Here is an 18967-nt window from a genome sequence, read left to right on the forward strand (position 1 = left end):
AAAAGATTAAATGAGATATAGATCAAACACAGCTAGTATAAGTGCTTGGCATAGTGTACAGTAAGTACTTTTGGAAATGTGTTTGTATATATATATATATATATATTGGCTTTAGGGATATAGCTGGCAGTGCTAAAGGGCTACTCCTGGCTCTGTGATTGGGGAGTCACTCTTGAGAGTTCTCTGGGGGGCAACAGAGTGACAGGGACCAAATCAGGCCTTTTTTATGCAAAGCATATGCTCAGCTCTTTGTTCTCTCTCTCTCTCTCTCTCTCTCTCTCTCTCTCTCTCTCTCTCTCTCTCTCTCTCTCTCTCTCTCCCTCTCTCAGAATTTATTCTTGACTTTGTGCAGGGCTTAGGTAATTGTCAGAGTGAGGGAACTGTTGTGTAAAAGGCAAAGGAACTATTTCTCCAGTTCCAAGCTGTTATATTTTAGTATTATTCTAGAAGGTGCTCAGGGATCCCTCCTGACTTTGCTAAGGGAACAACATGGGATGTCAGAGATCAAATCAGATTGGCTGCATGCAAGGCAAGTGCCTACCAGTTATATTATTCTTCTGTTTCCCTTTTGTATTTTTACTATTTGCTTTCTGACAAAGCTCAGTGACAAATCGATGAACTCACTTCTGAAAACATGTTAATTTATATTGATGGCTCTTAGGAACTGGACTGTATGACTATCTGTGTAGATGTGTGGAAAGGCTTTCATAAGGCTGTTACTTAGAGGATGCTTCTAAAGGATTTTCTTTCTGGTAACCCCATTCCTGAGTCAAGCCCTGATTCTGTTCTAAGTTTCATCTACTGAAACTTTGCCGCATGTAGGATTCACATGCAAGAGTTTCTTAGTTATTTTTTAAAGAGTATTTTATCATTTCAACCTAGGAACTAACTGAATTCCATTCTGATTCAAAGGCACATCTTTTGCTGAGCTGGGACTGAATATGCTCGACCTCCCTCCAACAGCCTCTACAGAGGACATGGAAGCTGTTTGCAATGGAAGAACTTGGGGCTCTCAATCCTGCACCTAGCTTTGGCCATACAAAAAAGCTTCTCAAACAGGCCTGAGGTTCAGAGACAGGTGGGACCCTCACAATCCTGTAATATCAGCTTCCTCAGCACTGAGGAAGACACAGGGGGCACTCAGTGAAGGAAAGGTAGGGGTGGAGGGGCTGTAGGTGCTGAACAATTGGCTCTCAGAGAGAAGAGTCCATGACAGAAGCTGTTGCTCTCTTGGCACAAATGCCCACATATGGTTGAATTAGATTAACTAGTTAACAGCTGGGCTTCATTCATCCTTCATCAGCAGGATGAAGATTTGAGCAGGGTGGCCAGCTCAGGCACACCCTGGAGACCAGGCTGGCCTGAGGGGAGCCTGCAACATTTCTCCCCTTTCCTAAAGCACAGCACTGGCACTCCAAAGTGTCAAAAAGCTCTTTAGCCCTTACACTTCCTAGGCTCATCCCGACCTTTGTGCCTACTTTCCAGTCTCCAGCAGCCTGTTGTATAGATGATTCATCTCAATGACAAGAACGAGTCAGCCCTTAGGTGACAGAGATTTGCCTTGCAAGTGGCCCACTTGGATTTGATCCCAGCATCCCAAATGGTATCCTGAGCACTGTCAGGAATGGACTCCAAACACAATGCAACTCAGACTCACTCCTAGTCTAGACAGTTCTCCAAGTAGCTCACTTCATCTGCCACCTCAGAGCCCTCAGAAGCCTGAATTAAACTGAAGCTTGCGAAGTTCTTTTCCGGTGTTATTAGATGATAACGCTCACTTCTCTGGTCTTTCCAGCCGAAACTCTACCTTTACCTTCACTCAAGAAAAAGGTGGTTGAACTGGCTCTATTTCTAGTAGCCCTTGTTGCTTCTCAGCCAGAATATCTTACTTCTGAACTGTGGTCATTCTCCCCATCTAAATGGGGAAACTCCTAACTTCAACAATGATAGACAAGTTTTCTGTTTCTGTTTATAGGTCATGCTGAACAGTGTTCAGGGCTTACACTTAACTGTGAACTTAGGGGGTCACTCCTAGTGGGGCTCAAGGGAGGAGATATAGTGCTGGAATCCAATCTGGTTCAGTGGTCTGTGAGACAAGCACCCTACCCACTGTACTATCTCTCTGGCCTCTGTCTGAGCATCATACTGCCAAATGCTTCTTGGCTACATATAGGGACAGAGACAGCAGCAAGGCCAGTTGGCCAGCAACACTGACTGTTGGTTATTGTACTATATGGTTATTGTACTTTAAAACCATCTCTCTTTTATTTATTCTGATGCTGTTTTCATAAGATGATTGGATGCAAAGTCTTATCAAAACAGACTTGTCTTCTGAGGGTTTTCTGTGCATTAATATGGAAATCACACCTGAGGTTTGATCTAAATGTTTTGCATTCTATTTCACATTAATACCAAGAAGGAATTGCTTCCTAATCACTGGAAATTTTTTTAGAAGGCCCATAGTCCAGAGTTTCATTCTGCATCCAATTCCTGAATGAAAGTGAACAATTCGGTCCAGAGGAAAATACTAAGACTAACCCTGGATGTGTAGCACACACTTACTAAGCCATGTTTGGGTTGTGGGACACACACTTTGGGGACTTCCATCTTCTGCCAAGAAAAGCCTTGTGTGGTTTGTCTGCATTCTTCTATGTGAATGATCCTCAACCTCTGACACATGGACATCAAACAGACATGGAGTCAATTTACTTCCCATTGGCTGGAGGTTCTTTTTGTTTTGTTTTGTTTTTGGGGGGCCACACCCATTTAATGCTCAGGGGTTACTCTTGGCTAAGCGCTCAGAAATTGCCGCTGGTTTGGGGGGACCATATGGGACGCTGGGGGATCTACCGCTTGCAAGGCAGACATCTTATCTCTAGCACCACATCGCTGGCCACAAGGGAGGTTCTTACCTGTACAGACGTAATCTGGGGTGACCCCTTTGAGCACGGCGTCGAAAATGGAGATTTCTACCCTCTGCTTCCGATGATGACAGCTCAGTAGCAGGGAAGGCTGGGACAGGATGGCATAGAGAAAAGGCTGGAGCTGCAGGCCAGCCACACCCCTGCGTCCTGGCTGCCGGACCACAGTTATGCCCAGAGCCTGGCGGGCTGAAGAGCGGCTGGTGGCATGGAGGCTCTCTAGAGAGATAAGCCCAAGTTTCCTCCCTGGTGGGAAAGTGAAGCTGCTGCTCAAGAGGTCTTCAGCTGTTACCATAGAAATACATGCCGGGCTGGGCTTGGCACTCTGGGCCTCGGCCTCCAGGAGATTGAGGGAACTCTTGCCTGCTTTTCCATCATCTGTCACTGGTGCCTGTGATACGATGGGAGGAAAGGGCACACAGGCATAGGTCATGAGGGAGATGCGGCTGGCTGTGATGAAAATGTCGAAGGGAATGAAGTTCAGGTTTTTTACGATGGATGAATGGCGTGACGGGCGGGCCAGGCGGTGCTGGCTGGTGCCACTGTCCTGCTCAATCTGCACAATCCGGATCTTCACACTGTCGCTGCCGAACCCACTGTCCCGTGTGCCACTGTCCCTGGAGCATGTCTCGGCTGTGCTACTGCTAAATGTGTCTGCTCTGCTGTGTTCTTGCTTGGAGCTCTGTAGGGACAGATGAGAAAGGCATCAGCAGTTGCTCACATTCGAAGGGTTCTGTGTAAAACATGCTAAGTCTATATGTCCCAGAGGGGTCAAGAATAATGTGCAACGGAATTGTCATAAAACAAAGTAAGGTCTGTGCAAAAATATGATTCATGTTAAAATAACAAAGGCCATTCTGAGAAAAAGAATTGAATGTGGAATTTATGGTCATTGAAATATACATTTAAAGGGGAACAAAATGATAGCACTGTGGGAAGTGTTTGCCTTGTATCTGATAAGTAGACTTGGTTTCGATCCGGGCATTCCATATGGCCCCCAACGACTGCCAGGAGTAATTTCTGAACATAGATCCAAGAGTATCTTCTGAGCTCTATGGGTGTAGTCCCAAACTTAAAAAAAAAAATACACCTGAGAACCAGACTTTCTCTGGACTAATAAAATTAGTACATATGAAAAAGTCTCTGAATAATAGTATTCCTTAAAACAATTTTCCAAGTGCCATTTTTCAAATCATGTTTACAAAGCTGAAGAGCTAGCACAGGGCATAAGATGCTAGTCTTGTAAGCTCAATTATTTTATTTATTTGTTGTTGTTGTTGTTATTGTGGGTATCCCCTTTCCCAAGTTTCTGTTTATCCCACCTGGATGGTCAGACCCACCCACACTTGGGAGGGGTCTGAGGTTCGGAATAGAAGTAACCTGAGAAGAAGGGAGGCAGACAAAGAAGCAAGGAATCATGGAGGACAGTAGGAAAGAGGCTACTTAGCTTAGAAACCATGAGGAGAAATGGCACATGGCAGTTAGGACCATGTAATCAAACTGGCTGCCTCCTGAAACTTCATCTGACTGCTTTGTGAATTTATGTGCCATTATCCTGCACCTTCAGACCCACCGGCCATGGGGCTACAGGACCTTGCCGAGAAAGGGCTAACCCCAACACTAGAACTCTATATTTTATATTTATACAATTTTTTTTTGGTCTATATCCAGTGGTGCTCAGGAGTTACTCTTGGCTCTGTGCTCAGGAATTGTTAGGTCCGTGCTAACTGACCAGTGATAAGAGACCACACAGCAATGCAAGTTACAAAGCAGGGGTTTATTAAGCCAGCATACTGGGGTCTAACTGCTCCTGTCACAGCAGGCTCAGGTTTGACCCCAGTCTAAGGATTCGGAGTTTATATAGCCATTATTAGCTTGTTCATGCATCAGGGCAGGACATTCAGCCCCAGGAAGCAGATGACGAGACACATAATTCAAATAACATAAGCAATATAATTCAAATGGTACAAGGCTGGTCTTGACAAAATTCTTTCTGTTCCTGAGCATACAGATGTGGGAGAGCAGTAGAGATATTAATTTGCGAAGGTAAGACATAAAATAGATGGGTCATATGCCAGGTCAATGCCGGGCTGGGTCCTTTCATTAGCATGCCCTTAAGAATCACTCCTGGTGAGCTTGGGGGATCATCTGAGATGCCGGGGATCAAACCCAGGTTGGCCGCATGCAAGGCAAATGCCCCACCTGCTGCACTATCACTATGGCCCACAAGTTCAATTCTTGGTACCATCTGTGAACTCTCAAGCACTGCCAGGGGTAACCCTTAAGCACAGATCCAGGGTGTGAGCACCAGGATGTGGCCCAAACATAAGTTCCTGACCATCCCCTGCAACCCCACCCAAGCCATCAGTGGTTTGTGGGGTGCTAGTTGAGACCTAGATTCTTCCCTTTACTCAAGAAACCATAAACAACCTGAAAAGCAATCTGAAAAAGAATCCCAATCTCTTGAGTTCCCATCTGATCATCCACTATACCCAATCATATTATTTTTATCCCTAACTATGCCAAGGTGTGCCCCACTATACAGGGTTATACTGTGTTTAATTACCCAAGTTCATGATGAGCTACTGTCTCCTTCAGAAGTCTTAAAAAAGGAAGCTGGATTTCCCTCAAGAAAGTCTTAGAAGAGGAACCTTGATCAATCACACAGTGGGTAGAGATTTGCCTTGCATGTGGCTAACTCAGATCCAACCTCTGGCATCCCATATGGTCCCTGAGCACTGCCAGGTAGAATTCCTCAGGTGTAATTCCCGAGTGCAGAGTCCACAGTAAGCCCTAAGCATTTCTGAGTGTGGCCTCAAGACAAAGCAATGTACACGTATACACACAAAAAATGTCTCATAACTTTGAATTTTCTTTAATCAATCCTATCCAATTGGACATTCAAATGTTCAATTTTTGCCATCAAACATCTATGACAATACCTAATATTATTTCCTTAGGCTCATGAGTTTGACCCCTAAGATTCAAACCCAGCACTTGGTAAGTTTTAAATTAAAGAAAAAAATAGGGAAAAAATCTCACTGAGTAGGCTTCCTATTTGACAAACAGCATTTTATATATCTTTCTTTACTAAGTGTTACAATCCTTTGAAGAGGCTATTGCTAGGTCCATTTTACAGCTCAGAAAACAGACTTATGAGATTAATAGATAAGTCCAAGATTGGAGGGCTGAGAAATCAAAGGTAAGAGGAACTATGGTTCAGGCAGTATCCCTAGGCCATGCCACATTCATTATGGAGCACAGCTGACTGTGGGTTGACACATCTAATTCAAATCCGAGATGTTATTTGTAATCATGGTCTTTAAATAAAAATTAAAATAGGGCTGGCAAGGTGGCGCTAGAGGTAAGGTGCCTTGCATGCACTGGCCAAGGAAAGATCGCGACCGTGGTACCATATGGTACCCCAAGCCAGGGGCAATTTCTGAGCACTTAGCCAGGAGTAACCCCTGAGCATCAAACAGGTGTGGCCCGAAAAACCAAACCAAACCAAACCAAAACAAACCAAAAAAATTAAAAATTAAAATAAATATCATTCAAGATAGAATTCTGCCCTTCACTAGCTGTAAAGATTTGTACTTAGTACTTAGACCTTAGATATATCTGGCTATAGATTTATCTTGTTTTATAGATTAAATAAAGGAAATGATTAATATTAAAAAAAGTAATGATAGAATTCGACCCATCTCTGATTTGGTAAGGGTTGCTTTTAATTTTGTTAACTATTATTTATTTATTTTTTTTTTGGTTTTTCGGGCCACACCCGTTTGATGCTCAGGGTTACTCCTGGCTACGTGCTCAGGAACTGCCCCTGGCTTGGGGGGACCATATGGGACGCCGGGGGATCGAACCGTGGTCCTTTCCTTGGCTAGCGTTTGCAAAGCAGACACCTTACCTCTAGCGTCACCTCGCCGGCCCCAATTTTGTTAACTTTTATACCAAAAAATACTTTTGTTTGTGAACATCTTAAGGGCAGTTTCAGTAAAATAATTTTATACACAACATTTAGATGCTATTATTAAGAAAATGGAGACTGGGCAAATAACACACAAAAAAGTTCTAGCGGTCTTGGTATGAGGGTTGAGAGACTCTAAAAGATGCTATATTTATTAAAAGCAAAAAAAGTAGCAAAAATTTATTAGAGGGAATGGGAACCATTAACATAAACAAAAGATAAAAAAATAAAAAGAAAAAAATTTGGTTTAATAAAATCAAAACAACGATCAAAATGACTGTTAATTTTTTTGACCATTTACTGCTATGTTAGCTATCCCTATCACAAAAATATCAATTGTACCTCCCAATCCATTACCAATTAGAAATTCTCTAATAATACATAAGACAATAACACCAGATACCACGTGGTCACAGTGCAGTGAAGACTCACTGTCTACAATTCAAGGCAGTACAGACTATGCATTTGTAGCAGAGCTGAAAAAGAATTCTTTATATTAGAGCCTCAATGAACTTGAATAAAGAATTCAATATTTCTATTCCAGCGATCCAGGAAGACAACTAGAGCACAACACATGAGAACAGACTTTGTTGGTCTGGAGGAAAGGTGTTTGGGATCATCATATTCAGTGGTGCTCGGGACTTATGCCTGGTAGTGCTCAGGGAACCATATGCGGTATTAGGGATCAATTCCAGGATTGACTACCTAAGCACATACTTTCTACGTACTATTTTTCTTCCTGATGTACAGATGTGTATGTCAAATCTGTTTTCTCCCCATGTGTGCCAATATGCCAGAACAAAGTAGCCAAGGTAGGGGAAGGAAAAGCAGAGTCCAGACCTCTAAGGAGGCTATGTGTGATGATACCCTATATTAGCCTACCAGGAACTCATTCTAGTCCAGTGAAGGGCCCAGTTATGTATGATACCCCACATTACTCCACCGAGAACTCATTCTAGGCCCTCAGAGTGGGATGAAGTTGGATCCAGTGCTGTAGAGATGAAAGACTGATTCACAGAGAAAAGTAGGAAGAAAAAAAAGAACACAACCTTCCCCATACTAGAAACCGAAATTCTCCAAGTGGAGGTAAACGCCAAGGTTCCCTTGTTTTTTATGTTTCCACATTCTTGGTAGGTCTGAGACAAATAAGCTGGTGATTTCTGAGACATATTTTAAATGCATGAGTTTGTCACCAGGCCATCACACACTTATCTATTACACTGAAGAATATCTGTCCTGCTATTGAGAACCTTTTATAATTAATTATGTGTGCTCCACTCTGAACTTGGGCATCAATTTACAATTCCTTTGTGGAAAAAGCAAAGTGCACAGCGTAATCACTCTGAAAATAACTTCTGCTTTATGATGGTCCAGGGGGACTAATCATTTAAGTTGTCAGGAGTTGGCTTTGGCCTTGCCGTGAGTGAGCTCTGGAGAAACGCGTGGCTCTGTGTCCTGCTCTAATCTTGGCTCTCGCACTCTTTACCTGACTCATTGAAATGGAACAATAAAAGTTTTCTTTAATTAGCTACTGGTGTGCATTAACATGATCATGATTAAACCATAAAAACCAACTGTACATTACTTCGGTCCTCTCTTCCATATGTTTTGAATTACTCTGTTTGAAAATGTACTTTGCGTCCCTTTTAAAAGTTCAACCTTCTGCTTTCAGAGAATTAAATGCATATTACTGTAGTGAAGAAGATAATGTTTCAGACCTCCAGGCATATATTAAACACACTGGCAGCACTTGAGACAAAATGCTTTACTTATTAGATACTTCCTATTCTAAACAGTGCCATCAAAGGCTAAAGCCCAAATCCATATAAAAGCTGCACAATGCTTCCACACAGAACCGGTGCCAAAATCCCTGTCCTTTCCAACTAATGAGGAAAGGATGTGTACTCTTAACATATGAATGTAAGATTTTCCAAGCATTCACTTTAGGAAACTAGGCTATTGATTCCATATGGGTTATGTTAAACGAAACTGTATTGGTAAAATAACCTTTAAGATATCTGGCATGATAGCTATAATTAAACAATATTCAAAGGACTAAAACAAAAGGGAATTTGGTTCCACAATGGCTAATTAAAATAAAATGAAAAAACACAGCATGCCATCGATCAAGATAAATTGTTATTGTTTGAGAACTATTTAAATACTGTTAAAATATACTTTTAGATAAAATCTGAAAGAGCTGGAAAAATATTTGTGGCTTAAAAATGAATAGTTTGGTGAAGAAAAAAAAAGTCTAGGACTCTGAAATTTTACTCGGAGATAACAGCTTTAAGGCCTTGAGCACAACCAGATGGTCCTTAAATCAGAGGAATTCTGCAGTTCCACTATCAACAGTTTGCAATGGATGAAGGTTTTCAATCGCTAGGAAAACAAGAGTTCCCTTCGAAGACGATTCTGGCACGTTTTCCCATCCTTGCACAGTTAGATGGCGCAGATGTGGCTACACGAAAACGGGGGGTAAGTGGCCATCAGGGTCAGAGGTGTAGACCGTGCCTCCCTGGGGGCAGAAACGGTGTGCTGATTAGGTCACTCTGGGGAGAGGGACCAAAGCACCCTGGAATGAGACGGCAGCAAGAGCCAGAGGACAGGGTCACAGTTTCCAGCATGTTTCACTAAAAGCTCTTCCTGCAGTAGCATTTTCCAGGGAAGAAAGATAATGGTGTTAGGTCATATCAAAATTTTTACAAGCACACTCAAAAGGCAGCCTTCTAATAAAAAAAAAAAAGGCTGCAAATAAATGGATATTTAAATGATGAAAGAAAATATGCATGAATCAACTCTGAAAATTAAGGAGGACTAAAACAAGTAGCATTTTTGTTTTACTGACTGAGAGGGTAATTCAGCAGCTCATCCGATATTTGAATTCACATAATTTCCTTTAATGTCTTTTTATGGAAGCCATAACTCTATACCACACATAAACATACCCAGATTATGTCTCACTGTCTTATCTTAGGTTTGTATAACAGCAATGCTTGCAACAATGCATCAGCCCGTCTCTAACCTTGATTGAGCTAGCTTTTGCCAACCGTGAGATTGCTCTTCCCATCTTTCAACTCAGGAAAACGTCAAGTGTGAAACCACAAAATCTGAGTGACAATCACATCGATATGTCACTGTGACATTTATTCTGATTTTATTGCCCTTGGTAAAATGTAGTGGTGTGTCTGATTAAATGAATGCCTTCTCTATCTTGAAAAATGGAATAGAAGGCAAACAATCTGGTGGCAGCGTCATAATGACCACACAAACTGGAATCACATAAGAGAAAGCATGTGGGCTTTCAGGTCCTCAGCTTTGGTGATGCAACACCTGCATGTGTAACTGGTTTTGTTGTGTCTTACTGTGTCTTGGACAGTAGGACTGGGGGTGGGGAAAAGCAGTGAGGCCTGAGCAGTAACCTGTCTTGAAACAGGGACCTCTGGAAGCTTCATGAAGAGAAATCCCCAATGCCTCCTCTCTCAGGGTCACAAGGGAACAGAATGACGTCAATCATAAAAGTAGAATTTTTTGTTTGTTTGTTTTTGGGCCACATCCGGTGATGCTCAGGAGTTACTCCTGGCTATGTGCTCAGAAATTGCTCCTGGCTTGGGGAACCATATGGGATGCTGGAGGATCGAACCTCAGTCCATCCTAGGCTAGTGTGGGCAAGTCAGATGCCTTACCCCTTGCGCCACCACACCGGCCCACAAAAGTAGAATTTTTAGTCAGATTTTCAACAATGTCAGCATTATATTTTACATGGTTTTACCACTTGATTTTTAACATGTGCATTATCCTCCTGATTCAGTGGCATTCTAGGTAAAATCATCGAGGTAAAATCCATTCCATTTTAAAAATATTATCAAGAAGAGTGGCCACTACTGAGATAGTACAGCACAAAAGGTCCTTGTCTTGATACATTTGACCCAAGTTCATTCGCCAGTATCACATATGGTGACCTGAGCCCTCCAGGAGTGATCCCTAAGTGCAGAGCCAGAAGTCATCCTGAACACCACAGGGAATGGCCCCAAACCAAAAAAGTTAATGAAGAATGAATTCACTTTCATATGTTGCATCTCCTTCACTGTCATCAATCCATGTTATATTTTTACTTGAAAAACCAAACACTTTTAAATAAGCACTGTAGGCACTTGTATAATACAGGCACCGAGTATAGAAAGCAAGGGATTTTTACATCTTATTTCTCGAAACCAAATGTTATACAAAATCCCACATAATATAATTGTTCCCAGTTGGATGGCAAAAAAAAAAAAAATCACAAATGTAGTAATGATGCAAAAGGGGAGCACTAATGATGCCCATCACTGGTTAACAGAATGGCATAGTACTATAGATTCAGGTTTTCCTTTCATGAAGTCACTTTTCCGGCTCCTTGAAGTAACAGTGTGAGGCCACTACTACCTCTGATGTATCCATCCAACTGTTCACATTCAGGCCCAGTGTGGAGACAGGGCAGGTTGGAAGGCGAATGACTTTTGCTGGTGTTCAGTCTATTGTTCTCATGGACCTTACATGAGTGGTGAAAAAGGACCCACTCTTTGCTAAACTGGATCATTATTAGTGTGTTTTCAGCCTGAGAAACCAAATAAGCAAAATGCATCTATGTACAGAAATGGGATTGAATCCCATTCACTGAGATTTTTATCTGCACTGGTGAACTTAGACTTCTGTTTCCGTCCTTTCACTATGTAGGATTTTACAGCATAAGCTTATTTTCAGGAGAAAAAAATAGTTCCAGGAAACACTTTGCATGCAAGCTTCTAATTTCGAAGTGAGTCTGATTCTCCCTTTCTTTTTTGTCTCTCACCTAAGCAACTGCTTGGCCATTTTGATTAGAGAAAACTAGATCTAATTGATTTATATGAGCTTCCAGGCCTAAGCTGGACTTTTTTGCTTTCACCATGCGTTTGGTTTTTGAAAAATAAAACTTGACTCATTCTGGGAACTTCCATATTCATTAAAACAGATGACCTCAAGTTTGAGTCACACAGATTGATTCTACATTGAGAATAACCTGCCTGGAAACAGCAATGGTGGTAATTCTTCAAGCATGACTACTGTGTGCAAGATAACTGCTCTGCAGATTGCTAAAATCCAAGGTTTGTTCTGCCGATGTCAATGTGGAAACCATTTTGTCCCATGGCTGCTTAAAGATTTTTCAATAGGATTAAATCAGCTGCAAGTCCTCATTATATCAGGGTTTACAATTGTGTCTGAGCGGGAATCTGTTTCTCATAGAATTTTACTTGGAGACTGACTTAGATTGGCTCCTCAGACCTAGTCTGATTTTACTAGAAACAACTGTATCACATCAGTGACTCTCATAAACTCCTCTGAAGATTGAATCAGCTCTGACCCTGAATGATGAAAGTGTACCAGGCCTATGTTCTCTGCAAGTCACAGGAATGTTTGCATTTCGTTTCTGCGGTGATGCAGAAGCAAATATGTTTGTTTACTGTTCCAGAGGGCCCCTGCCTTACAACTATGCACCTGATTTTCTAATAAGAAAATGGCAATAGAACCTGGGGAAATTTTCATCGATAAAAATACATGCAAAACGTTACTTGATTTTTTTTATTCATTTGATCGCATATGCTCCTTTAAACAAACTATATAGGGCTCATGTGAGTGAGAAAAAAGCAGACTTTTAAAATTTACTTCTGCCTACTATTTGGTACAAGTTGAAAAATAAGGAAAGTGGTTTACATATATCCATAATTAATTTTACTCAGTAACTGATTTTGTGACCAAATAGGATATAGTCAATGAACAAAACTATTGGGCTTACTTTCTTGATTATGTAATCAATATAGAGGTTGCCTCTACATTGCCGATAAAGATTGGCAATAAAGAGGTTCCCTCTCCCACCCATGGAAGTTTCTGCTTTTGCTAAACTGCTTCTGTATATCCCCTTCTTAGCTTGTGGGAATGTGGCCTTCAGATAAGAGTTAGAGACAGAGGAGACACAAGACCCGGAACACAGCACCCACATCCGGAACATGGCACCCACATCCGTGCCTTAACAGATCAGCCTTGTAACATCTGAACTATGTATCTTGTGGCATTCGAATTGGTGTTTCCCTTTTATCTGCTTCCTGGGTTGTACATTCAGCTCTGACGAATGGATGTGATGGCTATATAACCTGAGTGGAAAGTGGCTCGAGGTCCTTGACTGGAAACCTGTTCTCAGGTGGAAGTCCTGGACCCTTAACTAGCTAAGTATATAAAACCCCCACTTTGTGACTTGCATTGCCAGGTGGTCTCTGGCTTATCACTGGGCTGCTAGCATGAACCCAACAAGAGAAAAGTGAAACAAACCTTTGAAGAAAACTGGAATCTCTTGATTCTCTATTATTATCTGATTTTGGTGAAGTCCATCAACACTTTATAGAATAAGCCTTTTACAGACTTTCTTTAACTTCATGATGGCAGATCAAATCCAAACTAATTTGAAATTGCACACTGATTATATATTTTAGTATGGTATATGCTATCAATACCTTAATGATGTAAGAAACTTGATGTGCAAAACGAATGACCAATAAGTTAGAGAGAGCATTTGCTTATGCTCTGTAGATAGCAATTCCTCTACTCCTGTAAGAAAGGCATTAAACTTCTATGCTACACCACTAAAAGTTAGTTTAGGCCAAATAATCTCTACACTAGATTAATTATATCAACTTTCTTCTTGACACTTAGAAATTTGATGTATTCTCTAAAGCAGGGTCTAAAACTCTCGGCCCGTGGGCCGTTTGCGGCCCTCCATACAACATTTTGTGGCCCGCGGCCAGCCTTCAAATATTGCAGTATTCGCGACTATTTGCTTACCAAATAACTGCAATAAAAATCACATTAGTAAGAAAAAATTGCATTAAACATTCGCATACCCCAAGCAGTTCCGTTCGGAGTATGCAAATGTTTAATGTGATTTTTTGTGATTTCTTTTCTTACTAATGAGATTTTTTATTGCAAATATTTGGTAAGCGAATAATCACGAATACTTTGTGCCTAGCGCAGGCGTCATTTCTGCTGCTTCTGCCCGCTGTCCCTTGCATTATCAGCGGACTAAGGGAGAGAAGCTTATTACAGAATTAGATTTTGTCATACCTTCATCATGACTTCATCAAAGCCCGCAATGAAGAGAAAGATTGATGATGAGCACAGACAATTTCAGGAAAACTGGGAGACGCAGTATTTCTTTGTTGAGCACAGGGGCATCCCGAAATATCTTATTTGCTCAGAGAAAGTTGCAGTGCACAAGGAATACAACTTGAAACACCATTATTCAACTAAACATACTGAGGAATGTGCAAAATATCAAGGAAATGAGAGAGCCAAGTGGGTTGCCAGTTTTAAAGCATGTCTAAAGAGGCAACAAGATTTCTTTAAGAAAGCAACCAAAGAGAATGCTGCATCAGTCGAAGCTAGTTACATGATTAGTGAGATGATTGCTAAGGCAGGGAAACCATTCACAGAAGGAGAGTTTGTTAAAAAAAAATGCATGTTATAGGATTCAAGTATTATCTGTCCGGAAAAGAATGGTCAGTTTAGCAAAATCAGCCTTTCTGCCAACACTGTGGCAGAGCACATTTCTGACATGTCAAGTGACATTTATCATTAACTGTGTGAGAAAGCCAAATGTTTTGATGCATACTCAGCTGCTCTTGATGAGGGCACAGATATAACAGACACTGCACAGCTCACAATTTATGTCCATGGTGTTGATTGCAATTTTGAATTGACAGAGGAGCTGCTCACAATAATTCCAATGCATGGCCAGACCACCGCTAATGAGATATTTCGGCATCTGTGTGATGCCATTGAGAATGCAGGTTTGCCATGGAAGAGGTTTGTTGGAATAATAACAGATAGAGCACTATCAATGACAGGGAGGAAAAATGGACTGGTGGCACTTGTTCAGAGAAAAACTTGAAGAGGAGGGTGTAGAGAAGGCCATTGCTCTTCACTGCATTATCCATCAGCAGGCCGTTGCAGTAAATGCCTGCCGTGTGACAATGTTATGTCTGTAGTGAAATGCATCAACCAAATCAGATCCAGGGGCTTAAAGCACAGGAGGTTCCATGCTTTTTTAGAGGAAATGGAGTCAGAATATGGAGATGTGCTCTATTTCACCGAAGTATGTTGGCTCAGCAGGGGAAATGTCCTGAAAAGATTTTTTGAGTTGAGAGAAGAAGTGAAAGCCTTCATGGAGAAGGATGGGAATGCTGTTTCTGAGTTGAGTGATCACAAATGGCTCATGGACTTAGCTTTTCTTGTTGACATCACACATAAGCTGAATGTACTAAACAAGATGTTACAAGGTCTGGGGCAGCTTATCAGTGCTGCCTATGACAATGTGAGAGCATTCTCCACAAAACTTGTGTTATGGAAATCCCAGTTGTCTCAGACAAACCTTTGCTATTTCCCAGCATGCAAGGAACTTGTGGATGCAGGCATACCATTCAGTGATGAGAAATATGTTGATGCTATTTTTAAGCTAGAGAAGGAATTTGATCACAGATTTGCAGACTTCAAAAAGCACAGAGCCACTTTCCAAATTTTTGTGGACCCCTTTTCCTTTGATGTCAAGATGCCCCTCCTGTGCTTCAACTGGAGCTCATTGACCTGCAATGCAACTCGTTTTTTGGGCCACACCTGTTTGATGCTCAGGGGTTACTCCTGGCTAAGCGCTCAGAAATTGCCCCTGGCTTGGGGGGACCATATGGGACGCCGGGGGATCGAACTGTGGTCCTTCCTTGGCTAGCGCTTGCAAGGCAGACACCTTACCTCTAGCGCCACCTCACCAGCCCCACATGGGCAGTTTTTGAGAGAATTGCCCCCCAGCTTCCCTGAGCTTTCCCGAATGTTCAAGCGCAGCATGTGCCTTTTTGGGAGCACATATTTGTGTGAAAATTTATTCTCCACATTGAACTTCAATAAGTCAAAGTACAGGTCTAGACTTAATGATGATCATCTTCAAGCCATACTGAGGGTCTCCACTGCTTCCTCTCTAAAGCCAAATGTGGTTCAGATTTGTCAAGTCCCTGGCAGCAAGGAATAGGCAAAAGATGCCATGTTCAGAAGAACTGTTCATGATCTTCACTCAATGTTCTATTCATGTTCAGAAGAAATAATTAAAACTATTAATAATGATGTTTGAGGACTTTTTTTTTGTGATATCCCTTATGCGGCCCTGCCTCACCCCGACTTTGCCTCCTGTGGCCCCCAGGTAAATTGAGTTTGAGACCCTTGCTCTGAAGCAAGTAAATATTTCTAACAACAGCCTTATTCAGCCCCGAAATGTCAATACTTTTTTTTGTTTGTTTTATTTGTTTGAGTGTGACACCCAGAGATGCTCAGGGCTACTCCTGGTTCTACGTTTAGGAATTTCTCCTGGTGGTACTTGAGGAACAGTATGGGATGCTGGGAATTGAATTCAGGCAAGCAGTGTGTAAAACAAGAGCTCTACCTGTTGTATTACAACACCATCACTAAATTTTCTAATGTCTATATTTTCCAAGTAACTAGTATATTCTAACTAGGAGATATAGCTTGGCTAATAGTCTAAAAAGTCAGAAACAATATATATTATTTCTATCAAGCATGAATTCACAAATACTAAAAATACCAGTGTTGAAAATGCTTTCAGAAGACTTTTTCAAATAGGTATAAATCAGAAAATAAAGTTTAATCCTAAATGGCATATGGCTAGGTGTTGTCATCTGTAAAATTATAAATAACTGTAAAGTCACTTTTTACTTTTTCTTTTCTTCTTTCACCCTTCTAAACTAATTAGTATAAGTACCATTAATTACATCAATTCTGCCCCTCAGGTGATTTATGTTAAATTCAAGCTAATAAAAACAGCTCAGGGAAGAACTCAGAGGTATAGAAAGCAAGAGAGAATAGCAATAGGGAGCACAGCAAGCGAGAAACCAGCAAGCTAAAAGAAGACAACTGGATACTAGAGACTGCTTAACCCCTTGGACTGATTTGCACCTTCTCTCATGACTTAGACAATTTCTTTTTTGTACGAGACCACATGCTATTGACCTGTCCACCCTAGGGTCAGCATGAACATGAACATGGCAAGTACCACATACTGCAGGCTGGAAGCAGGTGGCAGCCATCACCCCTGAAAAACAGCCAAGAAGTTCCCTACAGCTAGAGGTTGATCTTATAAAACTGTCTCTATCTCTTGGTAAAGTTAAATTTTGAAGATCATATTTATAACACAAATTGGAAGTTAACACTACCAAAGAGTGTTGTGTATGTAAACATTTTTATGGGATTATTATGTTACTGACCCTACCCTGATCGGAGATTGTGTCCTACCCTAGGGTGTGACCTGGCATTTTGCCCCCACCCTAGGGTGGTACCTGATTCTGCTTCCACCATTGGGTGATATCTGATCTCACCATTGGGTGGTACCTGATTCTGCTTCTACCATTGGGTGATATCTGATCTCACCATTGGATGGTACCTGATTCTGGGGGATAAAAACAAGGGTCTGTGGAAGGCGAGGGGCTTTTGGCTGGAACTGATGCTGAGGCGTTGGACTTCAGTCTTGTCCACCGAATAAAGCTGATATTTCCACAAGCCTGACTGTCTGCGAGCTGTTTACCTGCCGCTTCACCTCAGAACCGCCGGCTGAACAGGGTGGCAGATGCATGCTCCGAGCTGGAGGGGAAAGACCTCATCCTCCATCCCTCCATCAGTCAACCTCTTCAGGGGCTGACTTGCAACACTCTAGCATATAAAACTTCAGTTACTGAATAAAGTAAATTTTATCCTTTTTTTATTCTTTAGTCAAGTATCATTGAGTTAGAACAGAGAGCAGGGGAGACAGTTCAGTGGGATTGAGCATAAAAGCTTTGAGCATGAATCCAAGTTCACAGCATGGTTCCCTGAGCACCACCAGCAGTGACTTCCAAGACCTGAGCATGGTGCAGCCCGAGTACAGAAGGGTTTGTAGCCTTCCCGCTCTCAATAGTTAAGACCAGAAGTTTCCAAACTTATCAGGCACCTTTCAGAAAACAAACAAAATTTCTTAGTGTCAACCTGAAACTCTACCTTCTTCAAGCTAATAAACAGGAAGTACTCCCCACCCAATCCAACCAATTGGTTGAAGTAGAAGCGACAACTGACCTGTACTATTTCTCTGACTCAACCAATAATTACTGAACATTATGTGCTGGAACTGGCCTGGGTATTACAGAAACAAGGTCTCTGCTTTCATGAAGATGGCCTTCTAGCGTAGAAGTCAAAAACGAAAATTTAAGGGCAGAGATAGCATGGAGGAAGGCTGTTTGCCTTGCATGCAGAAGGATGGTGGTTTGAATCCCAGCATCCCATATGGTCCCCCAAGCCTGCCAGGAGCGATTTTTGAGTGTACAGCCAGGAGTGACCACTGAGTGCTGCCGGGTGTGACCCAAAAAACAAAAAAACAAAACAAACAAAAAAAAAAAACCCGAAAATTTATTTCACTGTTAGATATAACACACCCATATTTGTTAATGGACTGGATGGTGACCATTATGTGAAACAAAAGTAAAAAGTAATTTTAAGTGTTGTTTTGCTTCTTCTTTATTATTTCTTGCTTGAACAACTACAAGAATAGAAATGGATTATTTTCCTGGGTGTATAGTTAGTGTCATGCCAAACCTTTAACAATCACCATTTTCAGGCTGAAGTAAGAGCACAGTGGGTAGAGTGCTTGCCTTCCATTCAGCCAACCTGTGATTGATCTCCAGAATCCCATATAGTTTCCAGAGCTTGTCAGGAGTGATTTCTGAGGACAGAGCCAGGTATAACCTGAGCGCCGCCAAGTGTAGCCCCAAAACCAAAACCCATAAAACAAAAACAATTACCATTTTCAAAATTTATTAATTTTTCCAGTGAACAGTGAACAACTTATGTTAGGAGATGAAGTGCACAGTCATGGTCAATGTTACAGAACCTTCCACTCAATCACACTGTCTTCCTCATTCCTCCAGCAATCCAAAGCCCCAGGCAGCTAAGAACCATCCAAGGAAGGGCTATGATTAAG

General features: G+C 41.6%; 1 protein-coding gene across 2 annotated transcripts in view; it reads right to left on the bottom strand.

The window, feature by feature from the left end:
- Positions 1–18967, bottom strand: part of VPS13B (vacuolar protein sorting 13 homolog B) — a 724212-nt gene that overhangs the window by 197721 nt on the left and 507524 nt on the right. For both annotated transcript variants that reach the window (XM_049773957.1, XM_049773956.1), the window contains exon 33: positions 2913–3603. In XM_049773957.1, coding sequence (XP_049629914.1) covers positions 2913–3603 — 691 coding nt within the window. The remainder of the gene's footprint in view (positions 1–2912; positions 3604–18967) is intronic.

The sequence above is a fragment of the Suncus etruscus genome, chromosome 5, assembly GCF_024139225.1.
Source record: "Suncus etruscus isolate mSunEtr1 chromosome 5, mSunEtr1.pri.cur, whole genome shotgun sequence".
Classification (NCBI taxonomy): domain Eukaryota; kingdom Metazoa; phylum Chordata; class Mammalia; order Eulipotyphla; family Soricidae; genus Suncus; species Suncus etruscus.